At 44.1% G+C, this 15,257-nt stretch overlaps 1 protein-coding gene across 1 annotated transcript in view; it reads left to right on the forward strand.

Moving 5' to 3' along the window:
- GRID1 (glutamate ionotropic receptor delta type subunit 1) overlaps positions 1 to 15,257 on the forward strand; it is a 685,250-nt gene that overhangs the window by 561,626 nt on the left and 108,367 nt on the right. The window contains exons 9-10 of the mRNA XM_045783660.2: positions 12,229 to 12,330; positions 13,753 to 13,950. Coding sequence (XP_045639616.2) covers positions 12,229 to 12,330; positions 13,753 to 13,950 — 300 coding nt within the window. The remainder of the gene's footprint in view (positions 1 to 12,228; positions 12,331 to 13,752; positions 13,951 to 15,257) is intronic.

Genomic DNA, 15,257 nt, shown 5'->3' on the forward strand with positions numbered 1-15,257 from the left:
ATTATTACTGCATAATAAATGTCCCCAAATTTACTATTATAAACAAAAAAGTTATTCTGTCTTATGTATTCTGCATGTCAGACATTTGGTCAATGCTTGGCTTGGCAATTTTTTTAACATTAACTGAGATCACCTGATGCTATGTATCTGGCTGATGGAATGATCTTAAGGGTTCGAAATGGCTTCACTCACATGTCCAGCACTTCGGCAGAGGTAGCCGGAAGGCTGAATCCACCTGGAACTGTTGCTCAGGATTCCTACATGTGATTTTTCAAGTGGTTTTTCTGTGTGTGGTTTCAGGGTGTTGAACTTTTTCCATGGCAGCTGGCTTCTCCTTGATAAATGGTTCTAAATGGGAGGCAGTGATGTCCCCCAGGGGATATTTGGCAATGTCTGGAGATATTTCTGGTTGTTATTCTGGGGGAGAGGGTGAACAGTGGCTACTGGCATCTGGTTAGTAGAGGTCAGGGATGTTGCTAAAAATCCTAAAACGCACAGGACACCCCTCTCCCCCCAACAAAGAACCATCTGGCTCCAAATGTCAATGATGTCAAGGTGGAAAAGCCTTGTCTTAGAACAGGCATCTTGAGAGTCAGGCAGAAGCTTCGTGGCCTTTTTTTAACCTCGCCTCAAAGACATGTAGAGATTCAGACCAGATTTTTAAGAGAGAGGAATTAAACTTCACTTCTTGATAGGGGGTGGTGAAGTCACATTGTAGAAGAGCAGGTGGGATGGGAAATGTTGTCACAACCATCTTTAGAAAATACGGCGTGCTACAGGAACTGTCAAGGAAACCTGAATGTGATCAGTGCCATGAAAAAGGGGCGAGTACAAGGCTGTAAGGCTGCAGGAAGATCTGTCACTTTTGATTGGAGGGACAAAATGAGGTTTCCTGAAAACATGACAGTGAAGCATTTTTTTAAGTGATGTATTAAAGCTCGAAAGAAGGATAGTGTTTTAAAAAGCTCATTTGGAAGGGAGAACATTCTAGACAGAGGAACAAGAGAAATAAAAGTGTCAATTATTAGGGATTAGTAAACTATATGTATAGCCTTTGGGCCAAGTCCAGCCCACCACTTCTTTTGTTTATTGGAACCCAACCACACTCATTGGGTGGTTGACCACACAGACCATATTGCCCAAGAAGACTAAAATATTTCCTGTCTAGCCCTTTCTGGAAAAGTTTGCTGACCCCTAACCTAGGTCATTAATTGATTTGTTTATTCAACAAAAACTTGTCAAGAGCCCTCAACATGCTAGAAATTGTGTCAGGTGTTTAATATATGATGCTGAGCAAAAACAGGCAAAACAAACATCATTCTATTGTGAAGGGTGATTTCAGAAATTACAGCATTTGAGAGCTCTAAAGAAAATAACAAAGAGAATTGAACACTTGAGAATTTAGGAAGAGTGATTTGGGAGGCTTTATCAAGAGGATAACAGAGTGGGTGAGACCTGCCAGATGGGAAAGAGCCAACCATGGAATGTGAAGGATGGAGATAAGAGTTATCAGGGAAGCGAAGGGTGTCCACAGAGTTCCTAAAGCAGGAAAGATGTTGGCTTGAGAGAGTAATTAAAAGGTGGTCAGCATCTGTGGGGTACAGTGAGCAAAGTGGGCCTCGTGGCCTGAGATGAGGTTGAAGGACAGGCGTGGGCCAGGTCTCAGCGACTCTTCTAGGCCATGAAAATGATACATGCTTTTAATATGAGTTTAACAGGGAACCACTTGAGAATTTTAAGGAGAATGAAATAAAACACTTTTCATTAAAAGAAGAAAAGAAAAGGAAACTGGCTGCTATGTGGGGTTTCACACAGATCAGGGAGGAGTTGTGAGCTAGGTAAAGCAGCTTATGAAGATTCCAGGTAAGAAATAATGATGGCATGATCTAGATACTGTGTTTTTCAAACTTTACGGTGCCTATGCGTGACCTGAGATTCTTGTCAAAATGCAGACACTGACTCAGTAGACATGCGGTGGGGCCAAGATTCTTGGATTTAAACAAGTTCTCAGGTGACCGGGCACGGACCACACATTGTGTAACGAGGGTCTAGAGGTAAAGACATAAAAGGCGGGTTTTAAAAAATGTCTTCTGAATCATTCATTTCACTAACACTTTTTTCATGACTCAAAGTCTTAAAGTAAGTTTGCAAAACAAAACCATGAAAAAGAGAAAATCCAGCCCAGGCACTTCAACCACCATAAATAAATCAGTGCTAATTAAGAAAGCCTTTTGCAGGGCTTCAGATACGGGACCTACCTAGAAGCTTGAGTTTGAGAAAAGCATCCAGTTCCAGCCAGTTGATGAGGAAGGGCATGGTCAATTTTGTTAGTTTTTCTAATAAAATTTTGGGTGAGTCGAAATGAAGAACAGATCATCTCTGCCATACAAGATTTATAGTATATTTGTGAATAGATATGCATTGAATTTAATGTATCATGAAAATCGTCTCTACCAGCAAGGGAGACACTTACTCTTAGTGTAGGGTGCAAGGAGGGATCCTTAAAGGGTAATTAGGAGTCAGAGAACAAAGAAAGAGGAGAGTGTTTTATGGAGACGAAAGAGCCAAAAGTTTATAGAGAGTATGGTGAGAGACACTAGCTTTTACAATGCAAGGTCTCCTGGTGCTGGCTGTTGGCAGGTATCTTGTCAGCCTTCAGACTGATGTATAGTGTAGGTAGTGTGTATAGTGCCATTGATTCTAGTCAATTCTAATGGGCAAGAATTTCTTAAGCTCCTAGGATGGGCCTGTGCCTAATAGAGACCTGAGAGCAAAGCAGGTACTGTCAATGACAATAACTAATGCCTGTTCATAACTAATAACAGATGAGGACATTTGAGGCCAGAGATAGAATATGACCAATTCAAGTCACTTGCCACAAGTGTCCAGCACCCGAGGAGAAGAAACAGAATTCCAGCCTGGCTTGTCTCACGGCAGAGACTGTCTTTGCTAGAATGTGCCATTTATTTAAAGAGACAAAACCAGTACATCTAAAACAATTAGAGATACAAAATCAACCTTACAGTTACAAGCTAGATTGCAGGGCTGTTTCAAAAGCAAAGTAGCCTTATTGTTTTTCTTCCAATTATAAAAGCAATGCGTCCTCTCTGTAAAACATTTCAAACATTTCAGGAGAGTATAGTGCAAGAGATGAACATTCCCACAATCCCATTGCTCTATCTAAGGCCAGAAATAGCCACTGAAACCTACCTTTTGTCTTAGGTGTGCACGCGTACCATCTCACAAAAAGAAATAAGCATTAAAAAGGTGAATCATACTACATATAATGGTAGGACATCTATTTTCCCCCCGCGCTAAGAAACTGTTTGAAGGTAAAACTGCACTTCTGTTCTTCCTAAACCTTTCTAAAGATACAGTCAGTTCTTCTAGATTGATAGGTAATTTCTTGGCCGCTTGATACCTATTTAGCTTCAGCTAGTTCAAGAATGATGACACAAGTGTACCAACATCAGTCATAGTATCCTATCACCATCCTTGCTTTAAAAGTCATCACCCTTGCTGGCAGGTCATAGGTGGTTCACTTGAGAGATTAGAGCCATAATGAGAGACTTCGGCTCTCCAGCACATGGCTTCATCCCTTTCCAAGTCCCTAGCAATGTGTGCATGGGCCTGCGTGTGTACATGTGTTCGTATAAAACAAGTCAGTCGGGTCTGTTTGGAGGCAGGTACGTGCAGTAAGCTCACCCACTTGAGGTGCACACTGTTCGATCAGCTCTGACAAATGCATACAGTAGTATAATCACCACCACATTCAAAATATGACGACTTCCGTTACCCCCACATGGCCCTTCTTCCTCTTTGTGTTCAACGCCTTGCTCCCATTCCTGGCCCCAGGCAACCACGGATCTATTTTCAGGACCAATAATATTGCCTTTTCAAGAAAGTCATGGCAATGGGATCATAAAATCCCTGGTGGCTGGCTTCGTTCACATGGTGTGACGCGTGGGAGCGTCATCCGTGCTGCTGCACGGGCCAGGAGCGTGTTGCTTTTTATTGCTGAGCAGTAGTGCATGGTGTAAGTATGCCACATTTTGTCTACCCAGTCACTGACCACCGTGATCAACATTTGCAGTGTTTCCATTTTGGGGGTATGATGGATAAAGCCTCTAGGAAGACCCACACACCGACCTTTGTATGGACATACTTTATATTTCCCTTAGGGAAGTGACTGGGAGTGGAATTGCTGGGTGGTAGTGTCAGTGTGGGTTTAACTTGAGAGGAAGTTGCCAAACTGTCTTGCAGCCAAAGTGTGGCTGCACCTTTTGCTTTCCAGAGCCTTACCAACACTTGGTAATGTCAGTCTTTGATTTTAGCCACTCTAGTGAGGTTTCGTAGCATGTCCTTGTGGTCTTATTTTGCACTTCACTGATGACTTATGATGTTGAGCTGTATAGTTTCATGTTCATATTATCCTTTTACATATTTCTTGGAAAAATAAGTCCTTTTTCCATTTTTAAAAATTACAATTTCTTCTTATAATTGGGTTATAAGATTGATTCAGGTATAGCAGATACAAGTCCTATAATAGATATACCGATATCTGATATTATCCTATAACTTTTGATTGTTCTGTTCCTCTGTTCTGTTTTTTTTTCTCCCACTCCACCCCCTGGAGGCTCGGAGGAAATCGCTGATGAGTAGGTATGACCTCCCTTGTGTCCGGGCTCCCAGGGAAACTCATTATCACTTGGCTTTTAAAAAGCTGATAAAATTTTGGTCTTTTCTTCTTCTTATCCATTGTTATAACTACGACTTCTTTTCTTCCACACTCTATCAAAGATGGAACATTTCTTGTGTCCTATCTGTCCTTGGAGGGGCTTCTCATCTTTTGAAATTCGTGAGTTTACTAGATGGTTGTGTGACCACAGCTCTCTTAGAAGCTAAATTTTTAAAAATATAGTTTATAGTCAGATTATCTGACTTCTTGTTTGCTACAATGAAAGAAACTTTGTCTTGCTGCTTTCTACATCTTAGGCAGAGAGGAACTGCCTCTATCCTTACTGTTCATGTGACAGAAAGACTCCATCGCTGGCACCATTGGAGTTGGCCAGTCCTTCTATCCCTTTATGGGCCCAGGGAGTCCTGTGTGCCTGTACTTTCAGACAGTGGAGGCTAGCACTGGGGCGTGTTCATGGTCTCCGTCATGAATGACCTGGTTGCCAATGTCGATGGCACTTCTGCTTGTTTTTCTGGGCCTCCTCGCCAGCACCATTGGGGGGGATATCTTTCTCCTATCCTTGCTAAGGGTTTTTCATGAAGCCCCCATTTGTGATAGCTCTCTGGCCACAAGAAACCTTCAGTTTCTCATGGCTCTGCCCTCGGACATTTAACACAAGTTTTGCTGGGGCTTATTTTAAGAGAGTACAGCTTTTACCAAACCACAATTCCCTGCACACATAGTCCTGGGCTGAGACTTTCATTTCTCCCCTGTGAGTCTCTCATTCCCACGTGGGTCTCCTCTTCTCTTGTTAATATACATCCGGAGCTTCAAGAGTGGTCCAGTGGGTACATCTGACCTGATGGTCATCTTCTGTGGTTCATACTCTACAAGGCCCATACCTTAGTGGCCCTGATACAGTGGAATTCCCAAAATGAACTTTTAAATTAGATCTTACTTTTGAAACCTTGGCTACAAATAATATTCTATGTTCAGATTCTTACATTCTGTTTCCAAGATGCTCTTTTGTGTCTAAACATGTCCCTGCATTTAGCCAAAGCTTAAAATGTGCAATTGATTATCTGATACCAGTGCTGGCTGAATGCCTCAACTCAAGCTGATTCAAGATGTGGGTGTCCCCTTGACTCCAAACCCACCCAGGACTGTGGTCCTTTGAAACAGACCCTAAACCCATCTATTCTCCAATAAAAGTGGACAATGAAACAAAAGCTGATAGAGGGATTATTGTTTTAGAAAAGTCCATGCACTGCCATGATGATAAACCCACTGTGGCTTTCACTGCTGGAGCCCATATCCCAGACAAGGCTTGTGAGCTCCGCTGAATGCGGTCACTGGTCAATGAGGGTATGGCTCAATTGGACTCCAGCAATGGCTGTGAGGTATGACAGACATGGTCATAAAAACTTCACTTCCTGGGGCGCCTGGGTGGCACAGCGGTTAGGTGTCTGCCTTCGGCTCAGGGCGTGATCCCGGCGTTGTGGGATCGAGTCCCACATCAGGCTCCTCTGCTGTGAGCCTGCTTCTTCCTCTCCCACTCCCCCTATTTGTGTTCCCTCTCTCGCTGGCTGTCTCTCTCTCTGTCAAATAAATAAATAAAATCTTTAAAAAAAAAAAACTTCACTTCCTGCCTTCAATGCTCTCTTGAAATAAGCTTATCACTGAAGTGGTTGGTCACTTAGTTGTGAAATGTGACTATAGATTATTGATCTGTTATCTTGGTGGATATAGTTAAATATGAGATTTGGGGTTAAACAAACCTACCTTTCATTTCCTCACTTCCTCCCCAGGAATTGGCGAGGCTCTGTATATGAAACTGGTCATATTCTGTCTGTGGGCTGTACAGCAATTGGATTGCCTCTCTTCTCTTCCCCTCTCCCCATGAAAAGAGATGACATCGTAAGAGCCTCTGTAACTAGATTATAGACCACAAAGCCCATTCTTCCAAAGGTGACCTGTCCCATTTATGGTTAATCCCCTGCATTTATTAAAGACAGGGCCACAAAGTCCCAAATCCCCACATCTCACAACTCAAATGCTAACATGAAGAACACCCCGATTGACTCAGGAAATATATTTTCCCGAGACCACTGGTTTATGAAATTTATTCTCCAATTGGCTGATCTCTTGAACAGTTGTTTGTCATAATCAGATTTTGAAACCATATATCTCCTTTCATGGGATGATTGTGCTGTACCCTCTGGCTCCATGCATGCTTCCAGTCTGGGTAGAGCAGACCTCCTGGATGAATGAGAACCATAGCCGTCTTATCAAATCGCAGCAGTTCTTGTTTTGTTTAACAGTGCTGGAAATTCGTTTTTCAGGCACTGATCTTGACAGGTCAGCTGTCAAAAGCGGGTGTCTGTGGCCATAAAATTCATCGATCCCATAAACAAAATTCTGTCTACAAAATATAAGGGGAAGTCAGAATAGACACCCTGATGTACAAATGAAATGGTCTGCAGCTGTATGACTAAGTGTCAGGACTTGTATGGGGGAAAGGTTTTTCTGGCTTCCCATTTATCAAGCCTATCAGCCTCATTTGGCTTTCATTGACTGAAACTTTTCCCCTGGCATTCTGAACCAGGAGAAGCAGGCACCCTCAAGAGGGAAGCTGAATACAGTCTCTCCTAGTCTGGGTCGGCTGCAAGTTTGGGAATCTATTTAAAGGCTTTATTTTATTAAAAAAAAAAAAAAGGAAAGAAAGAAAGAAAGAAAGAAAGAAAGAAAGAAAGAAAGAAAGAAAGAAAGAAAGAAAGAAGAAGAAGAAGAGAGAAGTCCATTGGAGTCTGTTTAGACTGTGCTTTTTCTGTGTTCTGGTCTTATATATCAGGTGTTCAGAGGGATGGCCTCACTCAGAAATGAAGGGTTACTGCTCTGGTCTTAAGATTTGGGCAAGAACACAAGGCTTTGTGGAAATGGGGGGATTCACTCAGCCTGGGGCGGTCGGCTGGAGGCTGATGTGAGGGAATAATAAACTTCCCTGCCCAACTCAAGGATCCTGGTTCCTGGAACATGGTTGCACTTTGATGTGTTTGAAGGCAGAATTTTGGTTTCACTTTGAAGTATTTTTTCTTTCTCTGCTAGAGTACAGGATGCCCTGAAGGCCAGGGAGAGAGGTCTGTATTAAAAAACAAAAACACACAAAAATAAAAACCTTTAAGTCCTCAATACTTTCAGACAAAAAAAAATAGGAGTAATTACAGGCTTGGAGGAATTTTCCCCCCTCTCATGTACTTGTACTTTGATATAAATGGCTTTGCCTTAGGATTGCTGTCCTTCTTTCTTAGTGGAGAAAGGTTGTCTGTCTTCGTGGAGCTGGGCCTCAGCAGTGGCCGCTTCCCTGTCTCCAAACCCAGCAGGCTCACTAGGCCCCACACCGTCTTGGAGAGGTCATAGAATGGGAGACGCCATGTTGAATGAACCTGCAATTGCCTCTTCTAGGAGATGGGGACACCTTGGCCACAGCTCCTGGCAGTCAGAGGACTGATTTATTGGGTTCTCACTCTCAGACTGGTCTTGACACACCAATAGATAATTTAACTCTGATTGCTCCCCTCTATTCAGTCCTCAGTCATACAAATGCGTGTGACAGGATTTTGTCACCTGTGCTCGTTATTTTGATCAAAAGCTTATTTTCCTTCCTGTGAAAGTAGTGAAAAACCTGTTGAAAAGAGAACAGTGTCAAGGAGTTGCAATGATTATTCATCATTCCACCACCTGGATATATTCACATAATTACATTTTAACAAAGCTCCTCCCATGTTTACCACCACCCTTTTAAAAAACCATAATTAAGCTTTTATTGCACATAAAGGTTTATATCCCGATACTTTACTTTGTCATTATTACTTTATAGCAGATTATTTCAAAGTGATTTTTTTCTTTTGAATAGCCCCCAAATATTTGGTAGGCAGGGAAGGTATTCTTATTTTACTTTTTAGATAAGAAAACGGAATCTCAATGGAGTCAAATTTATTCAGAATTTTAAGCACCGCAGTCAAACGTGCTGTCTGAGGTCACCCAGGTAAGTGGTGGAAACACAACTAGAATACAGGTCAGTCGACTACCGAACTTATACTATTTTCACACCTCTGAGTTCCTCTCTTCTTCCCCCGATCTTTACCAGGTATAGTAAAGTTGATCTTCAAGAGGAGAACATGGCTTTCAAAGCAAGGTTGTAAACCCTGAGATGGGAATAAGCAACGCAAGGTCTAGTCCAAGAGCCTGGAATTCTACAGTTTATGAAGACAGGGTTTTGATCTCAGGGGACAAGGTGACAAACCCAAGTAGCACACACAGCAGGGTCACAGACTTAGGTGCAGCATGGAAGACAATGGAGATTATTTCTACTGCAGCTCTGTATAGATGGTGGAGATTGGGCTAATAACATTGCATTAGCTGTAGGGAATGTGTTATACTAATGTAACATCTTAAGTGGGGAAAACTGGATGTAGACTACGTGGACAGACTCTGCACAATATCTACAACTTTTCTGTAAATCTAAAACTATTCTAAAGTGAAAGATTATTTTTTAAAAAATAGGAGTAAAAGTGTACCAGACCCAACCAAAGAGGGACGGTATTACAGGCCGAAGGAACTGAAGGAAGCATGCCTTGTGAGGTGCATGAGGAAGGGGAGGGTCTGGGGGGTTGGAGCGGACTGGGCCTACACAAACTTAAGTGAAGCTGATTGTCAGGCTTGGATCTCAATAAAGCAGGACTTTCTTTTAGGCCAAGCTTCAGAGTGTTAGGATTTATTTTGTAGGAAATGAGAAGTCATTCGAAAATTTTCATTAACCCAGTTCATGTTTGAGTTTATTTATTACAAAGGTGCAAATCAGCACAATGGAGGAGGCTGTAAGAGAGAGGTTGGGGGTAATGAGATCAATGGGGAGGCTGTTGCAATACTCTGGGGTAGGGGGCTGCTGCCTTGAGCCAGGCAATGAGCTAGAAGAAGAAGGTTGTGTGGCCGGACATTGAGAGGCAGGGCCCTTCTCGTAGCTGAGCTTAAAACTCTAGAAGGACAGGGCTTCATCCCAACTGCTTTCTTTTGCCTCCATTATCCATTCTCAAAACTGATTACAATCCCAGTAGACAGACAGGTAAAGTTGGTTTGATCAAGGCCACGCAGAGCCCCATCTGGGTGCTTGCTTATGCACGTGCTAGCACAGAGTGGAGGTGGCCCTTCACCTGTGCCACGGATGTTTGGCAGCATGTGTTAGGAATTCAAGTCCTGCTGCAAGGCAGGATATCTGGTACCTGGAACTGCCATGTCATCGTGAGGACGAGATCACCTTCATTATGTCTTTGTCTGTCATCAAGGTGGTCCAGGGACCTTCTTAACACCACCCCACCCAGGAGGTGCAACACATTACCCATCAGGGTTAAGCAGCTCCAGTGCCTGGGCTAACCAGTTATGGGGATAAGACGCAGGCAGCCCAAATACACATCATGAGTCCCCTGGTCTGTGTCAGAGGGTCCAAAGAATGTAGGGAATTAACACCTTGCCTCTTTTTGTCTGGGTTTGTCTCTTCCCTTTGACCAGTATTTTAATCTAGATGAAGGACTTGATCCTGGGTCCCAGTGCTGTTTCCAAGACCCAAGGGAGAAAGAGCCATGAGCTTTCGTTCTCACTGTGTCTGTTCCCAGAGTGTGGCATCTTTGATGTCCTTGAAGAGGACTTTGGGTAGATTTTAACTGCCCTTTACTGCAGTGCCCCTCAAATTAATGGGTGGTGGCTGTGAGGAGCTCCTCAGAGCACATGGCCATGCTGTTGACTCAATGATTCATTCATCGCTGCCAGACATCTATGACTTAGGGTGGAGTGAGTCTTAGTTGGTATTGTGTCCAAAGTGATAGCCGGAGTTTCTAAGTTCCTTTCAAACTGCTTCTACAACCATGTATCTCATTCTGATATTCCTGCTTTAGGCCTCAGGGTTCTAGTATCTTCCAGGTGGCATGGTCCCTCAGATTCTGCCACTGTGGCCTCATAGTCAAAGCTCGGAGTGCAGAGCCCGCTGTAGATATCAAGGCTAAGGGACATGCTGGGAGAGTAGGCGTGTCCTTAGGTAGCGCTATTGGTGACTTCTTTAGGGCACCTGGTGACATTTCTCCCCAGAGGGATAGTTCTGCGCAGCCCAACTAGGGGACTTGTGGGTTTCGTCCGATGAAAAGTAGATGCTGCCCGCAGTGGTCTACTTCTTTAACGCCTTGCTGCTTAAATGGTGGTCATGGATCGTCAGCAGCAGGATCACCTGGGAGCTTGTTAGATAGGAATAATCACAGGCCCCAGAAGCAGCAAGTGTATATAAAATCCCTGGATAATTTGTGTGCATGTTATAGTTTGAGGACCCCCCGCTTTAATCTATAGCAGAGGTTTACAACCCTGGCTGTGCATTAGAATCACCTGGGGAGCTGAAACATTCATATCTAGCCCACTACAGACCAATTAAATTCAAATCTCTGGGGGTGAGGCCCAGCCTTCAATATGCTTTAAAAGCCTTCTTAAGAGAATCTAATATGCAGTGACCTAGAAGAACAGGGTTTCTCAATGAGGACCACTGCGGAAGCATTACAATTCCTCATGCCTGTGTGCTGAGATCCTGATTAAGTTGAGATGGGGGCTGGTATCTGTGTGTGTGTGTGTGTGTGTGTGTGTGTGTGTGTGTGTGTGTACATATATATATATATACATATACATATAAATATATATATTTGTTTATATATTTTTTTACATTTCACCAATTAATGATTGAGAATCATTGATCAGAGAAAGATTTCATCGTGGTTCCCGGGCCCTGCAGGGAGGCAGAGACGGGAAGCAGTCTGGAGAACATCTGTGTCTCCTGTCGTTTCTGAGCCGGTACAGGGGCTCTGGAACCCCCTCAGGGGGCCCGTCAGCGATGCATCAGGCTATGGGAGAGACTCTGTAGGCTCAGGAGGTTGTGGCAGATCCAGAGCACGTGTAGTCTTGGCCTGTACCTGCAGAGCAAGGGAAATCGTGACATTTGCCCTACAGTGAAGACAGGCAGCGAGCTCTTGACCCCGCTTGCAGTAGACATCAATCAGGGTGCAAGAAAGCCGCACATGGGGGTCTTCGTTACCCGCGTCCCTGCTGAGCCTCATCCTGCCTTGATGGCAGCAGTGGCTGATTTCAAAGGCCCTCTGGCCTAGGCAAGTCGAAGGAGTAATTACAGAAAGAAGATACTTTGTGGGAGACACGGTGACATGACCTCAATGGGTGGACAGAATAAAATTAGACAATGGTCATTCTAGAAACAAGTTCTTACCAATTGCTTTTATTTTAAAGATGTGGCAAGTCCTCAAGTTCCAGAGGAGCTGATGGGGGAAGTGGAACTTTCTGTCACACCTTTATTCTTTCTAAGGTTTTAAGATGGCTCTGAGTCTCTGGGACACTGAGGGGACTGCTGTCCTCCAGCTGCCTGACTCAGGATCCCAGTTTGAGAGGCAAGTTCCTGAGGTGCATACAGGTGCCCGTTCTGTCCCTCACACTCCCTTTTTCCTTCACAGCTGGCGACGTGGGACTCAGAGAAAGGCCTGAATGGCAGCCTGCAAGAGAGGCCCATGGGCAGCCGCCTCCAAGGACTGATTCTCAAAGTGGTGACTGTCTTGGTAGGATCACGGGCATGTTGGGGAGTTTCACCATTCAGGCTTTTGAGTCAGAGGCTTCTCTCTGTTCAGCTTAATGCTGGGTTTGGAGAGAAGGGGATCTCGAGTAGTGTCTTGAGTGTTCATAAGGCCTTTCTGGCAAATAGTTTTGCAAACTATGAAGGAAGAGTAGGGCTGGAGATTCTGCCCCAGGGTCTTTCACAGGAGGCGGCTGGGCTACTCTAGAGAAAGACCGCTAATCTAGAGCCACTGCTGAGCTTCCACGTAGGCATAGCTCTACTTGTTCCTGGATGTAAACAGTAGCTTGACCTACTGATGGTCTCAGGAGAGCTTGGCTGAGAGCCAGAGTCCCCAGAAAGATGCTTGGAGGAGGACACTCTTCCAGCACCCAATCCCACTGATGGCCCCATGTGATACAAACTTCCTAACAAAGACCCTTTGTTGCAATTTTTCTGCACGGTTGTCCTGGAATCATGGACTTTTACATGTTTAAGAGACCTTAGAAGCATCTTCCTATCAATTTCTTCCTTCACCTTTTCAGGGCTGTAGGAGACGTTTTCGATTTACCTCTTATTAACTGGTCAGACGTGGTTCAGATGGCCCCTCTGTCACATCTCCTTGGCTCTAGAAGCCTTTGGCAGCAGTGTTCCTGTATTCCTTGTATGGACATCACAGAATAAGAATTATACCATAACCCCCCACACCCCCAGTTAAACTAATGAGGAATATTCTCTGGGGATGTTTGCCAAAAGTCCCTCCTTGTTCAGTTTCATAGGATTGTGGTGAGGAAGGCTGAGGTGTTTTCCGGAGAACCACATGCCCTACGGGAGCGCACATGACACAGCACAAAATGTGTGAATGTGGCTTTGGGCTCGGAAACTGTGGGGTTTAATTCTGTCCTGTCTTTTGACTTATGGTGTGACCTTCTCCCATGAATCAGAATCCATTTTCTAGTACAATCTGATAGATGTAATACTGTCTTCTCTCAACCTAATATCATAGAGCTTTTATTGTCGTTCTTTATCCTGGTGAGAAGTAACCACATTTCTTATGTGGATCCTGAAGAATTACAGCATTTCCTAAGGACAGAGTCCTGAATGTCACAAATAAAGGAATGAAAAGAAATCATGTCATTCTGGCCATGGGGTTCTGAGCAGAGGCTGGGATAACATCACACGGGACAAGTAAATCTCCATTCCTCCCTCAGTATGCTGGTTGGAAGGATCTTCCACTCGACTGTGCTCTGAGTGTCCATAAACTGCTTTAAAAAAGGGCAGAGATGTTCAGACTCCAGTCCTAAATTGGATAAATACATGCCCATGTTTGCAAGCATTCTAAAGCTGTGATTCATCAGATTGGTCTCTCCAAAAACACCCTGGAAAAACCTGTTATTTAACTGAAGAACATCTGTTCTGTTGTCCCCAGGAAGAGCCTTTCGTGATGGTGGCTGAGAACATCCTTGGACAGCCCAAGCGCTACAAAGGGTTCTCCATAGATGTCCTGGATGCATTGGCCAAGGCTCTGGGCTTCAAATATGAGATTTACCAGGCCCCCGACGGCAGGTATGGTCACCAGCTCCATAACACCTCCTGGAACGGGATGATCGGGGAGCTCCTCAGCAAGGTAGGTCCAAAAGCAGGACCATGAGGAGGGACACCCTAGTCTGCCTCTGGGGTGATATTTGTATTTGGCCCATTAGGCAGTTAGAACCTTGGAACTAGCTAAACAGATCACAGGTTACCACTCTACATTCACTAGAGCTCTCTTTTCTTCAACCCACCCCTCCCCACCATATCCACTTCTATTCTTTTACTTTCTCATTCCCTGGCACTCTGTGTTTTCTTTCCATGCCCGCTGCTGCCATTCCTTTCGAGTCTGTCCATTGAGCCTGCTCTGTCATGCACCCTTTCTGTAACCCACCCCCACGTTTGGGCTGAAATAGGAACTTAGTTCTCATGGGAGGTATGCGTGAGTGCTTATTCTTTTCTTCCTCATGGCCCACAGGTGGGGTGTGTATATACAAGTGCGTGTGTGTGCATGAGTGTGTGCGTGTGTCTGCATTGTTCTGTGTAAGTGATACGACATTCCCCAGCTCCTCAGATTAATTTCAAATAATTACTCTTCCTCTCTCCTATAGAACCTGGGTCCTCATTGAGACTCATGGTATGAGGCCAGTTCACTGTGTCCCCATCCTCACCCCTGTCATCCCCTGACCTCTGGGTCATTTCCTGACAGTCATTTATGATGGTGGCATCTGCTCAACCCCTCCCTCTCTAGTGTTGCTGCTGCCACCAACTTTGACGTTGCAGACGTTCCTAGGCCAACACTGGGCTCCCGATGTTTTGACCGTCTCACCTCCAGTGACCTTGGTTTGTGCCCCACATCAGTGCCTGTCCCCACGCATTTTGTCAACATCTTATGTGTTACCATCCCTGTCCCACTCCATGACTATGACCTATTGTCCTTCTGACTCTTTTGAACCTTTGCTCCTAAAACACAAGTCCTTTGCTTTCTAAACCCATTAAGGTAGACACCGTCTCTCCCATTTCTCCTACGCTTTTTTAAAAAAACAATTTTCTTGCAGTACTAATTTATGTATAAAATTCACCCATTTTGGATATACAATTCAATGATTTTTAAGAAAGCTACTGAGTTATGCAACCATCATCATAATCTAGTTTTAGAATAATTCCATCAACCCAGTGAGATTCCCTCACACTTATTTATAGTTAATGCCATTTCCAACCCCAGCCCTAGGCAACCTTTGATCTATTTTCTATCTCCATAGATTTGCTTTTGTGAACATTTAATGTAAATGGAGTCATACCATACATGGTCCTTTCCACTTAGCACATGTATTTGAGGTTCATCTTTCTTTAAGATTTTTGAGCCCCTGTAATACTGTATACTTTCCTGCCTGGTGTGCCCTC

The sequence above is a fragment of the Ursus americanus genome, chromosome 6 (assembly GCF_024610735.1).
Source record: "Ursus americanus isolate L20-20 chromosome 6, mUrsAme1.1.p, whole genome shotgun sequence".
Taxonomy (NCBI): Eukaryota; Metazoa; Chordata; class Mammalia; order Carnivora; family Ursidae; genus Ursus; species Ursus americanus.